Below are 21056 nucleotides of genomic sequence, written 5' to 3' on the forward strand. Positions count from 1 at the left end.
GGCCCATGATACGTAAATTCATAAATAAACACTCCAATGATTGGTACCTAGTGTTGCAGCAGTTGCTCCTTCGCTACAGAGCTGTACCACATCGTAGTTTAGGGGTTTCACCATTTGAATTTGTATATGGCCGCAAGGTTAAGGGGCCATTACAGTTGGTGAAGCAGCAATGGGAGGGGTTTCCACCTTCTCCAGGAACTAACGTTCTGGACTTTGTAACCAACCTACAAAACAACCTCCGAACCTCTTTAGCCCTTGCTAAATAAAACCTACAGGATGCTCAAAAAGAGCAAAAAGCCTGGTATGAACATGCCAGAGAGCAGTCCTTCAAAGTCGTGGACCAGGTCATGGTCTTAAAGGCACTCCAGGCCCCCCAAAAAAGGAAGTGTCATGGGAAGGGCCATTCACAGTCCAAGAGCGCCTGGAAGCTGTTAATTATCTCACAGCATTCCCCAGTTCAAACCGAAAGCCTAAGGTGTACCATATTAATTCTCTAAAGCCCTTTTATTCCAAAGAATTAAAGGATTGTCTGTTTACAGTCCAGTGAGGAGATGACGCTGAGTGGCCTGAAGGTGTCTACTATGAAGGGAAAAGTGATGGTGGCACAGAAGACGTAAACATCTCCATAACCCTTGGATGTATGCAACAACAGCAGATCAAGGAGCTGTATACGAGCTAGGTACTGATGTTCTCAGCCACGCCAGGACTGACTGAACGGGCATACCACTCCATTGACACAGGTAATGCTCACCCAATTAAAGTCCAACCTTACCAGGTGTCTACTCAAGCTAAAATGGCTAAAGAACAGGAGATCCAGGATATGCTACAGATGGGGGGTAATCTGCCCCTCTGGAAGTGCATGGGCTTCTCCAATGGTTCTAGTTCCCAAACCAGATAGGGAGATACATTTTTGCGTGGACCACTGTAAACTAAATGCAGTAATTCACCTAGACAACTATCCAATGCCATGCACAGATGAACTTTTGGGGAAACTGGGATGGGCCCAGTTCATGTCTACCTTGGACTTAACCAAGGGGTACTAGCAGGTACCGCTAGATGAATCCGCCAAGGAAAGGTCAGCCTTCACCACACATATCGGGCTGTATGAATTTAATGTCCTCCCTTTCAGGCTGCGGAATGCACCCGCCACCTTCCAAAGACCTGTAGATAGTCTCCTATCAGGATTGGGAGAATATGCAGTCGCCTGCCTTGACAATTTGCCGAATTTTTGGATTCCTAGGCAGAACACCTGGAACATCTACAAAAAGTCTTCAAGAGCATAAGGGATGCAGGACTAACTGTTAAGATTAAGAAGTATCAAATAGGCCTAAAGAGAGTGACACCAGGTGAGTCAAGGAACTATCAATCCCCTACAGGCCAAAGTGGGTGCTATCCAAAAGTGGTCTTTCCCAAAGTCAAAGAAACAGTCCCAATCCTTCTTAGGTTTGGCCGGATATTACAGGCGATTTGTAGCGCAATACAGCCAAATCGCTGCCCCACTGACAGACCGCACCAAAAAGAAACAGCCAAATGCAGTTCAGTGGACCAAAGAGTGTCAGAAGGCCTTTAACCAGCTTAAAGCAACACTCACATCTGACCCTGTGCTAACTGACAAACTGTTCCTAGTAACCACCGATGCGTCCGAGCATGGAGTGGAAGCAGTTTTAATGCAGGAAGGACCAAATCAAGAATTCCATCCTGTCGTGTTTCTCAGCAAGAAGCTATCTGAAAGGGAAAGCCACTGGTCAGTCAGTGAAAAAGAATGTTATGCCATTGTCTATGCTCTGGAAAAGCTACGCCCGTACGTTTGGGTACAGCGTCTCCACCTGCAAACCGACCATACTGTGTTACAGTGACTTTATACCGCCACGAGAAATAACAAAAGACTTATTAGGTGGAGTTTAGCTCTCCAAGATTTTGATTTCGACATCCAACACATCTTAGCAGTTTCTAACAAAGTGGCTGATGCACTCTCCCATGAAAGTTTCCCAGAATCAACTGGTTAAAATCGTCCTTGAGATGTGGAAAATATTGTTAATCTTTATACACTTGGTAATATATTTAGAGGTGCATGTGTCTTATTAACTCTATTTTTTCCTAGAGCTCCAGGAAGAAATTCCAGCCAGCATTTCACCCTATCTGTGATTTGGGGGGAGTGTCATAAATATAAAGGGAAGGGTAACCACCTTTCTGTATACAGAACTAGAAAACCCCTCCTGGCCAGAAGCAAAACCCTTTCACCTGTAAAGGGTTAAGAAGCTGGCACCTGACCGAAATGACCAATGAGGAGACAAGATTCTTTCAAAGCTGGAGCGGGGAGGGGAACAAAGGGTCTGTCTGTCTGTCTGTCTGATTCTTTTGTCGGGTACAGATCAGGAATGCTCTTCAGAACTTCTGTTACGTTCGTAAGTAATCTAGCTAGAAATGCATTCGATTTTCTTTTGTTAAATGGCTGGTAAAACAGGTTGTGCTAAATGGAATGTATATTCCTGTTTTTGTGTCTTTTTGTAACCCTGTAAGGTATTTACCATCCTGATTTTACAGAGGTGATTCTTTTACTCTTTCTTTAATTAAAATTCTTCTTTTAAGATCCTGATTGCTTTTTTCATTGTACTTAAGATCCAAGGGTTTGGGTCTGTGTTCACCTGTAGCAATTGGTGAGAATTTTTATCAAGTCTTCCCCAGGAAAGGGGATGTAGGGCTTGGGGGGATATTTTGGGGGGAAGACGTCTCCAAGTGTGCCCGTTCCCTGTTCTTTGTTTAACACGCTTGGTGGTGGCAGCGTACTGTTCAAGGACAAGGCAAAGTTTGTACCATGAGGAAGTTTTTAACCTAATCTGCTAAGAATAGGCTTAGGGAGTCTTTCATGCAGGTCCCCACTTCTGTACCCTAGAGTTCAGAGTGGGGAAGGAACACAAGGGTTGACCATTATTACATCATCTGTATTGGACATCTCTTTGATTCTTTTGTCAATGTGGCGCTGCATCTCAAATGCTCGATGGAACCACTTCTTAGCAACATGCCTCAGGTGGCTCATGACCAGGATTTATCACCAAATTTGGTCTGCTGGTTGGATCATAAGCTTCTCTGACTTCGGCTGTGTCCTGATGGTGAGTGCAACCTGAATGCTGATCCATGCCCTCCGGTGGAACCACTAAAAGATGTGCTCTCAATCAGAGCCGACAGAGAAAACCTTGCTTTGTGCTGCTGCTGAGTTAATTTGGCCAAGATCTTGAGTTTTTGTCTGAGGTAGATGGAGCCATGGAGCCTACAATACAACAAACACCTCTCTGCTGAGTGTCCAGTGTGGTGTCTTCAAACACTGCTTATGAGATTTGCCTTTACAATGTGATTAATAAGCACCGGTTCCCCAGATGCTTGATAATCTGGTGACTTTACATTAATTCCAAACTATTGCATAAGGTATTTAAAGGTATATTTTCTTATTGGTTTCCTGATTACTCTTTCTTATTCTGCCTGTTTGCTTTCAAATGTAATAGGTTCTAGTTCAACACTCCCACAGAGTTCTTTAGCACAAGGTCTGAATTATACCTTATTTTAGGCTATCATCAAAAAACCTTTTTCTCCATTTCTTCATTTAAATATTGCCAGGCATAACACTGAAGTCAACTGAGGAAGTCACCAAAGTAAGCATTATGCCTGAAGGGAAGTGTTTGAAGAATAGAGGGGACAATGGCTAAATGTTTAGCAATCAACTAGTTCCTCCCTTCCACCCCTCCAAACAACTTAGAACCTAAGAATGGCTATAGTGGGTCAGATCAAAGATCCATCTAGCCCAGTATCCCGTCTTCTGACAGTGGCCAATGTCAAGTGCCCCAGAGGGAATGAACAGAACAGGTAATCATCAAGTGATCCATCCCCTGTCACCCATTCCCAGCTTCTGGCAAACAGAGGTTGGGGACAGCATCCCTGCCCATCCTGGCTAATAGCCATTCATGGACTTATCCTCCATGAACTTATCTAATTATTTTTTGAACCCTGTTATAGTCTTGGCCTTCACAATATCCTCTGGCAAAGAATTCAACAGACTGACTGTGTGTTGTATGAAAAAATATTTCCTTTTATTTGTTTGAAACCTGTTGCCTATTAATTTCATTTGGTGACCCCTAATTCTTGTGTATGCAAGGGAGTAAATAACACTTCCTTATTTACTTTCTCCAACTTCCCTAACTTGCTCTAGAAAGAAAGAAAGAAAGAAAGAAAGAAAGAAAGAAAGAAAGAAAGAAAGAAAGAAAGAAAGAAAGAAAGAAAGAAAGAAAGAAAGAAAGAAAGAAAGAGCCTACCCCTGGAAACTTATAAAGAACATGAGGGCAATTATTGATAGGAATAAGCTTATTGATTTCAATGAGACTGCTTTCAGAAAATCATAAAAACGTAGGGGAGGAAGGGACCTTGAGAGGTCATCTAGTCCAGCCCCCCATGCTGATGTAGGATTAAGTGTGCCTAGACCATCCCTGAGAGATCTTTCTGACAAATTATTAACAGGCATAAGTGTTTGTTTGCAGTATCAAGACCTTAATAGAGACATTTCAACCAGCAATCTAATCGACAGATAGATAGATAGATAGATAGATAGATAGATAGATAGATAGATAGATACTTTTTAAAAAGTTTCAGGTGTGGCATATGCCCCTACCATCTGTTGGGGATTTGTAATTTGTTTTAAAATGTTTTCTGCCCCCTATGGAGTCAAGCAGTAACACAGATGGCAAGGAAAACTGACCGGAGAAGGGTGGAAACACAGATTTCTGCTGTGTAAAATATGCAGTTGTCTCCCTGGATAACACTGAATAATATTTGCTCTCTAACTTCTTTTACTAAAAGTGATCTTAGGTGAAAATTGTGAGAATAGCAGACAAAAGAAAATTCAGAGAGAAGTTTAATGTTTAAGATGTCGCAGTCCCTGAAAGAACAATACGTTTAAACAACTGTATGAAATCTTCCACATGAAAAATCTATCTACCTATTTCCATCCACACCCATCTATCTATTTATCTGTCTATCTGTTCCCATACACACCCATAATCTATCTATCTATCTATCTATCTATCTATCTATCTATCTATCTATCTGTAATCCTGTGGTCTGAAGCATTAGGAAGATGGGAGCTTGTGCACTAAATGGGGGAAGAGCAGTCCAAAGCAGCTTAAGATATGAGGATGTGCAGGCACTCCATTGCTAAGGGAGTTCTCTGCCACGATCTATGGTAGGGCAAAGGGAATTGACTGAATGGCTACGCTCTGCGGTTTCATTTCCATTTTAGTTACACAGCAGTTTGGAACATTTTAGTTAAAGTGCAGTTATGTTTTGGGACTGGGGGGCATAAATTGCAATTGACCTTATTGGGCAATGCATGGACAAGCCATGGACATTGAATGTACCTCACAAAGGTTCTCATCAGTACATTGGGGATAGGGGGCTTGGGCAGAACACCAAGAGGGAGGAAGGGGGAAAAGGCACTGCTTGCTGCTGGGAGAGCCTCTTGGAGGTCAGGCCTCTCTCAAGAGCCCTAAGTACCACTGATATCTTCCCATGAGCTGAGCTGAGACCGCCGGATGGTGTAGAACAGCGGCAGTTGCAGGAGGTTGGTGGCGACCTGTAGAACAGAGCAATGGCTTGTCTGAGGCAATGGATGGCTAGGAGGCCATGGATGGCAGTGATGCTACAGTACCAGCACCTTTGAGGGGACACACAGCAGCAGAGCTAGGCAGCTTGGACTGAAGCCATGGAGAAAACAGCAGCCAGCCTAAGGGACACTAGTGCAGACCTCCCTTCCCAGCAGGGAAAGCTGAAATCATTCCAGGTGAGTTAATTAGTAGAGTGGCCCATGAAGCACTGGCCAGCTAGAATCCTTAGACTTCTCCAACCCAGGGCAACTAACGGTGATGGGCCAGCTAGTAAAGAGGGAACTGGCTAGAACTCATCAGCCACTTGCACCAGCTGTAGGTTGGACTGAGGTTACTCGTAAGATACCCAGGGGGAATCTAACATCATAAAACTTTTAATGTATTAATAGCTGTTTTTCCCAAATTCATTCATGTCTTCCTCCCACCTACACACCCCAAAAAAAGTTCCCTTGGTTGTATTGCCTGGACTCAGTGTTTGCCAGTGGGGAAGAATTGCCCATCAAGGATTCCCATGGCGGTGTATGTATTTTCCCAGGTTTCTGGGTCAAAGCTGGAGCCAGTGTGTTTGAAGTCTTTAAGAAAACCCATAGAAAAATTGAACCTGGTCCTTTTGGTTGCTGACACCACCTGGCAGAGGGGGTCACATGGCAAATGGTTTAATTAGTTTTGCTTGACAGGTTTAAGTCAAAATATGGAACATTCAACATTTTAAAAATATATATATATTAAAAAATGTGTTGTGGGTTGTTTTAGCTGTTGTTTTCCAACCAGCTCTGCCCCCCACACAAACATTAGAAAATTGGGAAATATTCTGTAATTCTGAATTTTTGTAAAGGGTCCAGCCACATCTCAAGAGAATTATCTGGACATTTGTAGTTTGTTGACCTAGATTCCAGTGACCAGAGCCCAACTGCCCTCCCTCTGATGGAGGAGATTCACATCTAGGGTGATGAACCATAAATACGTGTACTTGCAAAGTTATTTATAGAATATTTGAATATTAACAATCCATTGTTATCAAGGAGTCTACACTGGAAGGAAGGTACTACACAATGTGAGTAAGACTCAGACACTTGATACATAATCCAGCTAAAAGTTGAAGTAACCTGGAGTTAAAAGCAAACAACAAGTCTTTACATTCTTACTTAGACTTTGCTCTGTCAGTACTCAAGTAAAACTCCCATTGAGTGTCCCAGAGGAAGGCTATTGTATACAGATGTTAAAGCTGTCAACTAGAATCACTGCAATCTGTCAGGAGCAGAAATGGTGGTTACATAAATCATAAATATACTGATTCGCAGATGGAAAGGAATAGAATAATCTGTGTAAAAGAGCCTATTTTTACTACCCTTTTATAAATGAATGGCATTGCTCATGGGGGATTTTGCCCATGTCTTCCTCAGCCAAAAAGAGTCTTTCCCCACGATTGTAGAGGAAGGTTGATTAATTTGGGATTCAAAGTAAAATCTTTCAAACAAACAAACAAACAAACAAACAAACAAACAAACAAACACCCTGAGGCCAAATTTTTAAAGGTGTTTACGCACCTAATGGGATTTTCCAAAGCATCTAGATGACTAACCCCCATTGATTTCAAGAAATCTTAGGAGAAACTTCAACATATATTTTATATTTGACACTTTTTTAACTTTTATCTTGTTCTATTTTCTAAAGGAAATGTCAGCTACTGAGCCAGTAAGAGAGAGGAGCCACACAGCAGGGACAGGTTTCAGAGTAGCAGTCCTGTTAGTCTGTATTCGCAAAAAGAAAAGGAATACTTGTGGCATATATATCATATATCTGTGGCTGTGTGAACTCCATGGTGCAAACAGGCTTCACCTCTATGCTACGCTTTTGTGGGTCTAATGAGGTGGATCATTTCTTCTGTTACGGCCCTCCCCTGATTAGTCTGTCCTGCGGTGACACATTCGTCAATAACTTTTTGATATTTACCTTATACAGCCTCATTTTAGTGAGCACTGCACTGATTGTGCTTGTCTCCTATGTCTATATCATCTCCACCATCCTCAGGATTCATTCTGCTGAAGACAGACACAGAGCCTTCTCCACCTGCACCTCCCACTTGGTGGTTGTGACTTTATTTTATGTGTCCACTGCTTTGATGTATGCCCAGCCCACTAGGCTAACTTTTCTGTACCCAAGGAAAATGGTATCCATCTTTTATACCCTTTTTGCTCCCGTGTTGAATCTTTTCATCTACAGCCTCAGAAACAAGGATGTGAAAGATGCTTTGAGAAGGACTATGAGCAAGAAATGTTTGAAAAAATGAACATTGTCTTTGAACATACAGATGAAACCAATTGGGCCAAAATATAGTGTAATACAACAACAAATTTTGAGCAAATGTTTATTTTATTGGGATTAGTTTGGGGGCAAGCATAAAAAAGTCTTTGGTATCCAGAGTATCTATCTATCTATCTATCTATCTATCTATCTATCTATCTATCTATCTATCTATCTATCCTTTTTTCTGTGTGTCTATCTGTCGCTCTTTCTGCTTCTCTCTTTACTTACCTGACTAGTTGACCTGTGAAACTCATTGCTACTGGATGTTATTTAGGTATGTCATTAGGATATATTTTCAGAATTCTAAAATGGTTTTGATATGAATATGGCTTCATGCTTTGGGATATCAGTCAGCTACTGCCTGTCTGAGTTAGGAATACATTTTCTCCATCATTTATCATTCAATTCACGTATCTTTGAAACAGCTGATACTGGCCACCATTGGAGACAGGATTCTTCTGCATAGCAATGCCATTGTTTCTATAATGTTCCAGAACACTGAACATACAACATATTTAAGACAATAAAATATTTCTCTATATATTTGCATGTTTACATATACTTAGAATAGGAATGACCTCCATCCAAATTGTTAGGTAGTGTAATTTGCTTAGCTAATCTGATCTCTGTGTATCTTCACCAGCTCAAGGTTTGGACCTTGAGTTATCACTAATGCCTAAGTGGGGAACTGTTTGGTGATGATGACAATGTGTGAACTGGAAAGGAAACTAATAGAGCCCATATTAACCTGGATCATCTATGTATAGTACTCCTATGTCATGTCTGCAACACAGCTCAATAGACTAAGTGGTCTTCATTCAAATCTCACCCATATTTGTGTAAACCCGGAGCTTTCTCTGGTTCAGGTGTAAATCACTAGTAGCCACATGCAAATAAGTGGATCTGATTTTCCTCTCATTCACCCTGATGTAAATTAGTAGTCACTCCACTGAAGTAAATGCATTTACACTGTCCTAAAGTGTGTGTAAATTGATGGATAATCAGGCCCATTTGCTGTACATTTTATGATGCAATAAACTTAGTAAAATAAACAACTAAAAATATTTCCCTTTTTGAGTTGGTTATGAAATGAAAACCACACTTTGAGCCCAATGCTGCAGTACTTTTTGAGGATAACATCACCTTCACTTCAGGAGAGATTTTGGTGCATTATGTCTTGCCAGTCAAATTTACCATGATTTACCAACCCAGGGCAACTAATGGTGATGGGCCAGCTAGGGAAGAGGGAAAAAACAAAGACACTGTGTGTTGCTTCTGCCCAGCTAGATGGGTTTCTTAGTATAATGAGAAGAGATAAGAGATAGAGTTTATAGTGTTACAGGGTATGGTGGGAGTGTAATATACAAGCATACACTGTAAGGTTGCCTGGCTCCTTTCTCAAGTGAAGGTCAAGCAACCAGTTAGGAGAGGCAAGGGGGCTAGGGGGGAGTCATAAGAAACACTAAAAGCCAAAGAAAGCCTGGCCTTGGCCAGTACACAACCTCACTCCTTGCCCCTCCCATGGGATACAACAGAGGTGGGTACCAAGACGACAAATTCACAACCTTCCAAAATGGAACTTGATCATAAGCTGTAAAGGGTGGGACTGTGGGAGTGCACTGCAGGTATATTTGGGCCTGCAAAGAAGGAGGAGGTGGGAATAGGGAACAGGGACACGGGTAAAGGCTCTGTGGCATCAGAGCTAGGGATATGCTTGCTTGAAACTAACCAAATAAACATCCCATTCCCTGCACTTCCGAATTCTGGTCTTCTGCTTTCTGTCTGTGTGACAAGAACCAGGGGAGGGGGTGAACGGAAAGCTCTCTAACAGTGCGGCTCTCAAACCAGTGGGACTTGGAGATAACATCCCATTGAGAGATACAGGGCAGTTCTCCCCTCTCAGAACTATTTGCTCAGGTTCTCTGTATATGCAGAAAGACAGCACTGTGTCTGTTATACCAGGGGCACATTCCCCGTTCTCAGACCTATTGTTCAAGTTTCTCTGCAGAGGCTGCAGCACTGGTTACAATGAGGTTATTTTTCTAAGCATTTCCAGCACAAGGGGCTAGGAAATAAAAAGCAAAACAAAACAAACAAGCAAACAAACGTAAAGCTGATAGTCTGAGGTAATCACATGACTCCAGGAGTTTGAACCCTTGGCATAGGCCTACAGCGCCTATGCATATATCCAGCCCTGATAAAATGCATACAGTCATAGATTCTTAGATCCCAAAGTCATTGTGATCAGCTAGTCTGACTGCCTTTTTAACACAGGCCTTAGAATTTCCCCAAAATAATGAACACTCAAGGACACAGAGAATTAAGACTAAAAAAAAATGTTTCCCCAGAAGTCTGAATTTCATCACATTTCTATACTGAAATGTACAACCCTATTATTTTTTTCCAACAGAGACCAAACAACTCAACATCTTACAGCTCAGCAGCACAATTAATGCTGACAACCTGTGCTGGATTCAAGAAAATGACCATAAAGATGCAAAGCTCTTTATACCAACCTTCTGAGCTTGGTGTTCCCCAAAGTTTTCATAGGGGGGAACCAGTTTCTAAGAAAGAGATCTTCTAATCATGAGTATCTCCTCTGTAATCACTCGGTCTGGTTCAAAAGCGTTCTTTAAGGGACCAGGGTGACACAAAAATAGTTATAAAGAAAATTATTAAAATAAACTCATCTACACATGTAATCGCAGGGGAATTTACATATGGGGAACATAAAAATAGTCTCATAGACTCCATGGGCAGAAGGGATCATCATGATCACTTAGTCTGACCTTGTATACATTATGGTCCACAGATCCTCACCCATCTACTCTTGTAGCAGGCTGAGAGCATCTGGATGATCTACAGAAGTCCTCAAATCTTGATTTAAAGACTTCAAGTTTCAGAGAATTCACCATTTACACTAGTTCAAACCAGAGCCATGCCCAGTGCTACAGAGGAAGGTGAAAATCCCCCATGGTCTCTGCCATTCTGACCCAGGGGAAATTCTTTCCCATCCCCACATATGGCAATCAGTTAGACCCTGAGCATGTAGGCCAGTGACACCAAAGGGGCTGTGTAGTAGCTGGGAAGGAGTAAGACAAAAGTAGCTGCACATGGTGCAGAGAGGAGATTGTGTGTGTGTGTACTGAGATTTGTTGGAGAAAAAGTCTTCTGGAAACTCTAATAGAGATCTAAACTGAGCTTTAACTAGTAGGACTAGTGTTGATTAGCTTTAGTGCTAGGTGGACCACAGGATCAAAGAACCACTTTCCTTAACAATAAAGTCTAACTGTGTCAGTGGTCTATTCACCTATGCTACTTCCATGACATTTTTTCCATGTACTCCATCTTTACAACATTTAAAAACTCTAACTGTGCAGCCATTAGACCTGGTCAAAATTATTCTTGCTAGCCATTTTCCTATCAGACAATGTGGTATTCTTAAAACTGAAATTTTCAGTGGTAAAATATCATTGGCTGGCTTTTTTATATTGCCTTCTGGTATGAAATCCATGCTGACCTGAAAGGTACACAACTCCTAACTCAATTTTTATTTATGGCTACAATGGAATTTGCATGAGTACAAAACAATGAATGTCCCCAAGACTTGGTCCACAGAAAATGGAAATGATCTTTTAGCTTCCTTAGTTTGCTTCCCCAGGGCTCATGAAGAATCATTGCCCTTGTGGGTCATTCCAGTGCTTTCTCCTGCCTTGTACCAGGAGAGGGGTCTCCCACTCATTCTCTTGTGGGAACTGACTGAACAGTCTGTGTCCCAATTTCCCAACCTCTCCAGATGATAGACACCAGAGACTGATGGGAATTGGAACACTAGGTCTGAACACCTCTTGAATTCCAGGGATCTTCCAATCCTTATTGAAATTTCCCCCCTCAGCCATGTCTTTTCCCTGGTCTTGCTAGAGTTTCCTGTGGGTAGAGAACAGTCAGAGTCTGGACATACAGAACAGAAAGGAGATTATTTATTGTGGCTCCTGGAGAGAGACTGACATGTGGTTCTCTCAGTCTTTTCAGCTCTCAGCTTGAGTTAATAAAAAAGGTCTCTATACGTCTTGGCCTTATATGCCATAAGCAGCATACTGCTCATGTTCCACCAGCATGAAACTTTGTGTCCCTTTGGAGGGCTGTGTCTGTCACATAGCCTGGTGGACAGCACTCACACCACAGAAAGCTTTCCTTAGTGCCCCCTTCACTTCTTGGTTCCTCAGGCAGTAGATGAAGGGGTTCAGCATGGGGGTGACAATAGTGTACACGACTGACACCAGCTTGTTCAAGTCAAATGGATGGATCTTCTTTGGCTGGGCGTACATGAAGAGGGAGGTTGAGAATAAGATGATGACCACAGTGAGGTGGGAGTACAGGTGGAGAAGGCTTTCTTCCTCCCCTGGACAGTGGGTAGGTGCAGGATGGTGGCAATGATGCACAGGTAGGAGACAATTGTCACAGAGAGCGGGACCATCAGGATGATCAAGGCTAGTGCAAAGTCCACCGTCTCTGCCAGTGACATGTCAGTGCAGGCCAGGTTCAGCACCGGGGAGATGTCGCAAAAGAAATGGTTGATGATCCCCAGGCTGCAAAACATCAGGGGAGATGAAGGACACCTTGACCAGGGATATGGAGAAGCCATTTACCCAGGAGACAGCTGCCAGCTGCAGGCAGAACTGGGGGTCATGATGGCCAGGTAACACAGTGGGTTGCAGATGGCCACATAGCGGTTGTAGGCCATGGAAGCCAGCAGGACACACTCAGTGCATAAGAAGGAGCTGAAGAAATAGAGTTGGGTCATGCATCCCATAAAGGAGATGCTCTTGTTCTTCACCAGGAAATTCACCAGCAGTTTGGGGATGGTGACTGAGATGTACTAGGCTTCCAGGAAGGAGAGGTGACTGAGGAAGAAATACATGGGCTTGCGGAGGTGATTTTTTGTTTGGATCAAGGCAATGATGACCATATTCTCCAGGAGGGTCAGCACATAGGCCACCAGGAATATCACAAAGAGCAATATCTGTAGCTCCAAGATGGTCGGGAATCCCACCAGGATGAACTCCTGGACACTGATGTCATTCTCCTGCTCCATGTGGCCCTTGAGAGTCTGCCGAGTCAGAAATAGACAGAAATAAGTGGTTGAAGTTACAGATCCTGTTTTCTTGAGATCTTTCACTTCAGCACTTTACTTTGATATTCCTCATTATTAGACCCATCCTTTAGTATTGGAACCCCACACCATTGTGGGAACTATGGCCCAGATTCTCAGACGTGACTGCTACTGCTACAGCAATTTGCCTCAATAGAAGATCTCACTCAAAATTACTCTAACAACTCAACCATCCTTAACTCAAAGCTATATAGGGAGAGATTTTAAAAAGCACCTAAGGAATTTAGGAAGGCAAGTCCTATTGAAAATCAGTTCAACTTCTATCGAAGATTCTTGTCTAGCCACCTTCACTGTAGTATGTGAGAACTTGCATGTATTTACCCTCACGTGAGTTTGGGTTGTGCTATTATGCCCATTTTACAGATGGAGAATGGACAGATGACCAGATTTTCCAAGTTAGTTGAGATGCCTACAGATGCAGATAGGCTTCTAGTGGAATTTACAAAGGGACCTAAGTGATTTAGTCAGATACAGTTGATGGCAGAGCAGGAATGGATCCCGGGGCCTCTCAAGTCCCTGACTAGCCCCATAACTACTAGACCATCCCTCCTCTCATATGTGCTTTGGTACATTTGAAAATCTTTCCCATTGTCTTTAAGAGGGCACAAAGTCCCTGCAGGAACTTGCAGAGTGCAGAATGGCAGAGGAGAACTCTTGTTTACAAGTGGAAAGGATTTTTTCACCCTGGAGCTATTTGCGCACATTCCTGCATCTTCAATTATCTGCTACCAGTCAGAACAAAGGCCTAGACATTGTTATAGGAAAGTCCAATGAAGACCTGCATTCAATCTGCAGCAGTGGGTCAGAAAAAGAATCAGTTATGTTAGGATGCATCAGGGTATCAGTAGGAATCTGCCTACTTAAAGGCAATGAAGAAAAAACTCAGATCTCAATTACAAAGTGGCAGATCAAGTATAATGGTATCAACTTTCACCACAGAGGGAAAAGGAATGGATACACTTTATGTGTAAGGTAATAAGGTATGTTACTCAATTAGGAATCAAGTTTCCTGGGGTTTATTCCTAGTCCTGCCACTGAGTCATTTATCAATTCACCTCACTGTTCAATTCCTCAGTTTCCCCATCTGTCATGTAGTGATAATAAACCTACCTTTATAAAGAGCTTTATAGAATGGAATAATTAATAACAGGATGGGTCATATTTGATATTAACTCATGTCACAAATGATACTATCGCTCTAATAAGATTCCAGTTATGTCACCTGTCTGTGTGTCATTCTGAAGTTTAGAGTATCTATTGAGTCAGTGTAAAGTGGTGGAAACAGCCCCAAGCATGGTAGAGGGCTCTTTTTGTTCAGAATATCATCAGGTTCAAATATCACTAGAACTTGTGGTTCCCTGCCATCCTATTTTTAAGTTCTCAGCCATTCTGACTTTACAAATTACACCTCTGCAGTGTACAGCTACAGTAAGGCAGGAATACATTCCATGACAAGAGTCCTAGACCACTGTGATATCATAGGTAACTCAACCAATTACCACCCTTACTTTACAGCTAATGTGTGTGCAATAATTTTATTGGTTGTATGAGAAAGACTACACAATGGTGAGGGAGGCATTTAGGGATCTGGGGCAAAAGAAAATTGGGGATTGGTCCTGCTTTGAGCAGGGAGTTGGACTAGATGATCTCCTGAGGTCCCTTCCAACTCTGATATTCTATGATTCTATAATTACTTGGTCTAATTGCCACACCCATTACACAGCACAGCTTTCAGCGACCAGTATTTTAAAAATATTGCTATTATATCAAGAAAAAGAAGATAGTTCACTTTTTGATGTTCACTTTATAGCCTGCTACTATCATATTCAATCTGGGGTCCAGAAAGGTCAATAGAAAATCATCATCACAAGAGGAAGAAGGAAGGAGGGAAGGACAGATAGATACATTGGATTTTTAGCTTTGAGTGCTACTAGTGTTGTATTCAATTCATGGCCAAAACAAAGTTGGTTATTTTTATGTCCCAGAAGCAAGCACTTAACTTTAAACACATGAGTAGCTCCATTACTTTCCACAGAACAATTCATGTGCATAAAATTCACCATGCTCTCTTTGCAGGATCAGTATTTGTATGTACATTTTGAATCTTAGTAGAGGAAAACTCAAATTACAAAAAGGTGAAGCAAAATAATAATAATGGTCAACATTTGATGTTAATTTCAATCATATTTGTCTATGATTATTTTGTGTTACTAGCCATTAATTTCCAGTTGTACTAGTGTCACATTCATTTCATCTCACAGAAAGTGGGATAGGTTAAAATATAATAATATTTAGATGTGACCTGTGATTCATAATACAAAACTAGGAGGGGAGATGTTTAAAAGAGACTAAGCAATTTGGGAGCAGAAGTGCCATTGAAAGTGAATGAGACTTGTGTCCCTAAATATCTTAGATGCTTTTGAATATCTCCCTCAGAACTGATATAAAATAGAGGGCTATATTCTCATGTTTATTACACCACCAGGAACAAGACGTAAATATGAGATTTGCAAAGGAACTTAAATGAAATACATAGACAAAATTCAATTGGTTTCCAATGGGAATTGGGTGTCCTTCCTTTACCTTAAATCCATTGAAATCAACAGAATCCCTTCAGATTTACATAAGAACGTAAGAATGACCATACTGGGTCAGACCAAAGGTCCATCTAGCCAAATATCCTGTCTTCTGACAGTGGCCAATGCCAGGTCCCAGAGGGAATGAACAGAGCAGGTAATCATCAAGTGATCCATCCCCTGTTGCCCATTCCCAGCTTCTGGCAAACAGAGGCTAGGGACACCATCCCTGCCCATGCTGGCTAATAGCCTTTGATGGACCTATCCTCCTTGAATTTATTGAGTTCTTTTTTGAACCTTTTTATAGTCTTGGCCTTCACAACATCCTCTGGCAAAGAGTTCCACTGGTTGACTGTGTGTTGTGTGAAGAAATACTTCCTTTTGTTTGTTTGAAACCTGCTGCCTATTCATTTCATTTGGTGACCCCTAGTTCTTGTGTTATAAGAAGGAGAAAATAATACTTACTTATTTATTTTCTCCATACCGGTCATAATTTTATATATGTCAATCATATCCCCCCTTAGTCATCTCTTTTCCAAGCTGAAAAGTCCCAATCTTATTAATCTCTCCTCATACGGAAGCCGTTCTATACCCCTAATCATTTTTATACTAGTGCAACTGAGATCAGGAAAATGCTCAGCAAATCAAACATATTTAACCTGGGGTTTTCAAAACACTTAGTGAATTAAGTGCCCAGCTCCCATTGACTTGAAAAGAGAGTACATATCTATCTATCTATCTATCTATCTATCTATCTATCTATCTATCTATCTATCTATCTATCTATCTTCTAAGCCGTCTTTGAAAACCCTGGCCTTAAAGACCAAGTTTGTACAGAGGATGAGTCTTTAGTTGCATGAATGTAACATAAGTGAAGATATAGTACAGCTAAATAAAGGAAGATAATAATAAATCATGATGCCATTCCTATTCTAGTGACAGCACAGACAATACATTTATGTTGCAGCAATCTGTAGGAAAGAGGTTTGGGGCTGATTTTCTATTAGAGAGTAAGTCCCGCTCTATATCATATGATGTAAATTGGGGTAATTTTTATATATATGTGGTTTTATATATTATATCATATTATATGCTAAAGAGTTTATAATAGTCACCATGTAACAAGGAAGAAAGGAAGAAAGAAAGTTCACCAACAGAAAAAAGAATTACCAAAATGTACTTGAAATAAAATAAAATTCTTACAGTGTGTAGATCTTTAGAACTCTGACAATCTACTAAATAACATGAGTCTTTAACTCTGATATTCCCAAGAACATATTAAAGTGAGGAAAAGAATAAAAATTCACTCATTCATTTGTGATTGTAACCTATAAGCAACAGAGCCAAATCCAGATTTTTTTTTATTCCATTCTTTTAAGGAAAAATTCTCTTTGAAGTTGATGAGAATTTTGCCTGAATAAGATTAAGTAAAATCTAAACAAGAATGTTCAAAAGGTTTTGGCTTTCTAATCTATATATTCCCATACACATTTATCTGCCAGTATATATATACTCATCTGTCTTTGGGTCTATTACATATATACTCACACACTATGTCTCTCTATGTGCATATATACTCATTTCTCCATCACTCTCTCTTTATATATACTCATCTATCTAATATCTCCATCTCTCTGCATATATACTCATCTATCTGATTTCTCTATTTCTCTTTATACTTATTTATCTAGTGTCTCTGTCTGCATGCATACTCATCTATCTAGTCTCTCTGGTATGACCCAGTGTCTCCCCACGTTTACATTAGTGATATTTGAAGGCATAGAGAATGCAAAACTAAGTCCTAAGAAATTTCTCAAATAAAGCGAGAGCCGTGGAAAGTTCTGTCCCCATCACATGAGCAGCAGAGATCAGCAGCTGAGGGATATTCCATCTTCCAGTTCATAGACAAAGACTCCCCCCTTCATTCTCTTCATAAGACACAGCTGGACAGATTGTGAACTGCTGCAAGTAGGGACAACTGCACCAATGCTGATGGGTTTGGACCAGTTTCCACCAGGCGGGAAGAAGAAGCTCCTCATCACCATGCTTTTAGCTATTTAGGCCTGGGAAAAACACATTCCCCGTTTTGTGATTTTTTCCAAAAAAAGTTTGAATCATCTTATTTTCATTCTGATGTGGAGAAAAAACAAATTTAGAAACCTCAACATTTGTCATGACATAGAATTCTTGTTTTCCAGCCAGCCCTAGCAAGTAGGTCTCCATGTAGGAGTAGGAATTGGCCACTGGAGTCAACCTGGAGAACCAGTGCCATAGTTTGCACCCATACCTAACTCAGTTATCAGCCATGGCCCTTCACAAGCCCCCACTCCTTTGTGGGTGGTCTCGTCTGCCTCATAGCTATTCTCTCTTGTAACTGGCCTATCACACTGCTGTACTGCTGTATAAAATAGTACCATCACTATGTGAATCAGGATAGCTCTGCTGAAGTCAATGTAATCACACTGCTCTAAAACCAGGGTAAATGAGAGGTGTATCATAACTGTAATTTTTAGCTGAGTTTACTTTTATTTTAGACTGAGAGTAAAGAAAATTAAGGAAGGAAGAACAAAGCTATCCATGAGAAAAAGGACAGTCTCTCTCTCTCTCTCTCTCTCTCTCTCTCTCTCTCTCCCTCTCTCATATGCTTGCATTGACTGCTTCACAGAATATTCACTGTTGAATGGGAGGCTCCTTAGAAATTTGAAGGTGAATTATATTGAAACTATAGTCTTAACAGTGAGCAGTTTCATACCCCATATACACTTGAAGGCAACATGTTCTAGTAGATAAGAACTTGGGTACCGCTCCTGACTCTGCCACTGGCCCGTTGTGTGACCATGTCCTGGTCATTAGCACTCTCTGGGTTGTGTTTCCCCTCCCACCCTTCATCTGTCTTGTCTAGTTAGAATGTAAGCTCTTCGAGTCAGGGTTCACCTCTAGTTACGTGTCTGTACAACACTGTGACGTTCTCCTCTGGTGTTATCTGGACCAGTGATCTAAGTCACTCCAATCCTTGACTCTGGGAGCCAGCCTTACCCTGGTCTCCTGTGAGAACCCCTACTCCTGGGCTGTTCACACACAGCCTCTGGCATGTAAGCTGCTCCTTGGATTGTGTGACCTAATGACACTAGCCAATATCTGCAGTCCCAGACACAACCCAAGGAACCTCCATTTTGCAGTGCCCAGTTACGCCTACCGGACGCTGCAAGCTTATATGAGTTAATCAATTTAACAAAGAAATTGATATGTACCAGGTTTGTTATCCCAAAGGGAGCCTCTGACACACTTCAAACCAAACTCACTGCTTCAGGTAGAATAAACAAACACATTATTAACTATAAAGATAGATTTTAAGTGATTATAAGTCAAAATATAACAAGCCAGATTTGGTCAAATGAAATAAAAGCAAAACACATTCTAAGATGATCTTAACACTTTCAATGCCCTTACAAACTTAGCTGCTTCTCACCACAGGCTGGATGATTACCCTTCAGCCAGGCTTTCCCCTTTGATCAGTGCTTAAGTTGCTTGGTGGTGATGTCTGTAGATGTAGGTGGAAGAGAGAGGAAGAGCATGGCAAATGTCTCTCCCTTTTATCACGTCCTTTCTTTCCTCTTGGCTTTGTCCCCCCATCCCTTCAGAGTCAGGTGAGTATTACCACATCACAGTTCCAAACTGACCCAGGGAAGGGGGGTAACTCCCTGAGAGTCCAACAGATTCTTTTGTTGCTGTCTAGGCCAGTGTCCTTTGTTCCTGTGAGGCCTGGCTGGGTTTGTCCCATACATACCCTGATGAGGTGTGAACTGCGTCTCAGCTCTTGGAGTGCTTTTGCCTGGGCTTATTTTAACCATGAGGATACAGGTTCAGCCTTGTAACTATATACATGAAATTATAACCCATAACATTACTATAACAATTACTATAACATCAATATAATAACCATTCTCAGTGCATCATTAGCCTTCCAAAGACACCCAATATGACAGACTTTGCATCGGATACCACACACTCATTTTACAAGGATGAACGTGGGGGTGTTGGGTGTTCCCCCGAGGTACAGAGCATCACAATCGCCTAACACAAACAGGGCCCCGGTCTCAGTTGGGGCATCTAGGCTTTAAGGGCTGGATTGTGAGTGTTTTGAGCATGTTGAGTGCAAGGCAGACAAGCTCATTCTCCCCATGAACCATGAGTGAAGGGGATGGACAGGGGGAATAATAAATCTCAAGGCCAGAGGAGACTACCACAACCAGCCAGTCTGACTTTTGCATGCACAGGCCACAGAATTTCCCCAGCCTATTTTTTTAAAAAAATCTAATCTTTCCTCCAAGCAATGGTGCATCCATTACCTACCTCCCCGCTACACTCCTCCAAGTTTAGACACCCTAGTTGCCAACAAATTGTGTCTTATTTTAAGGTTGTATTAGTCTGATTCACACCAGCTGGGGATCTGACCCCACTGACTTCAGCAGAGCCCTGATGATTTCTATCAGCTGAGAGTCTGCCAGCACTGGTCTGCCTAGCAAGGTTCACTGGTTTAGCTATGGAGCCCACAGTGAACATGAAGGCTGGAGTTTTCAGAAGAGCTGAAGGGAGGGAGGTAGTCAGGTCCTGCTGAAAGTCCATGGGTGTTGGGTATCTAGCACCCACTGGTGTCTCTGGAAATCTCTCCCAGACACAAACTCTGCCGGGTGAGATTTCTACCCTGTGGGCAAAGCATGCAGCAATTATTGAGGAGTCAGCAAGAGACCATCTCAGCGCTTGGTGCTATGGTTATGGCTGCATACAGTAGAAACCATGGCTCACAGTGAGGACCAAGCACTGTCCTTCAGTAGGACTGCATAAGCCCTTATGATTTGAGAGACTCATTAATTACCTATTGGTCAATAACAGGCCATTGCATTTGTCATAAATATAAAGGGAAGGGTATACACCTTTAAATCCCTCCTGGCCAGAGAAAAAACCCTTTCACCTGTAAAGGGTTAAGAAGCTAGGATAACCTCACTGGCACCTGACCACAATGACCAATGAGGAGACAAGATACTTTCAAAAGCTGGAGGGAGGGAGAAACAAAGTCTATCTCTCTCTGTCTGTGTGATGCTTTTGCCGGGAACAGAACAGGAATGGAGTCTTAGAATTTAGTAAGTAATCTAGCTAGAGATGCGTTATATTCTGTTTTCTTTAAATGGCTGAGAAAATAAGCTGTGCTGAATGGAATGGATATTCTTGTTTTTGTGTCTTTTTGTAACTTGAGATTTTGCCTAGAGGGATTCTCTATGTTTTGAATCTAATTACCCTGTAAGGTATTTACTATCCTGATTTTATAGAGGGCATTCTTTTACTTTTTCTTTT

At 41.6% G+C, this 21056-nt stretch overlaps 2 protein-coding genes across 2 annotated transcripts; one reads left to right on the top strand and one right to left on the bottom strand.

Annotated features, from left to right (window-relative positions):
• Positions 1–2754: 2754 nt before the first annotated feature.
• LOC119841635 (olfactory receptor 12-like) lies at positions 2755–7938 on the top strand (the record flags this gene model as incomplete). Its single annotated transcript, XM_038369186.1, has 2 exons — positions 2755–2792; positions 7452–7938. Coding segments are annotated over 2 exons (525 nt in total), but the record flags the coding sequence as incomplete, so codon positions are not given.
• Positions 7939–12106: 4168 nt separating this feature from the next.
• Positions 12107–13050, bottom strand: LOC119841637 (olfactory receptor 6-like). Its single transcript, XM_038369187.1, is given in 4 exon segments — positions 12107–12330; positions 12333–12559; positions 12561–12639; positions 12642–13050. Coding segments are annotated over 4 exon segments (939 nt in total).
• Between the last annotated feature and the right edge of the window lie 8006 nt (positions 13051–21056).

Source organism: Dermochelys coriacea, chromosome 13, assembly GCF_009764565.3.
Source record: "Dermochelys coriacea isolate rDerCor1 chromosome 13, rDerCor1.pri.v4, whole genome shotgun sequence".
Classification (NCBI taxonomy): domain Eukaryota; kingdom Metazoa; phylum Chordata; order Testudines; family Dermochelyidae; genus Dermochelys; species Dermochelys coriacea.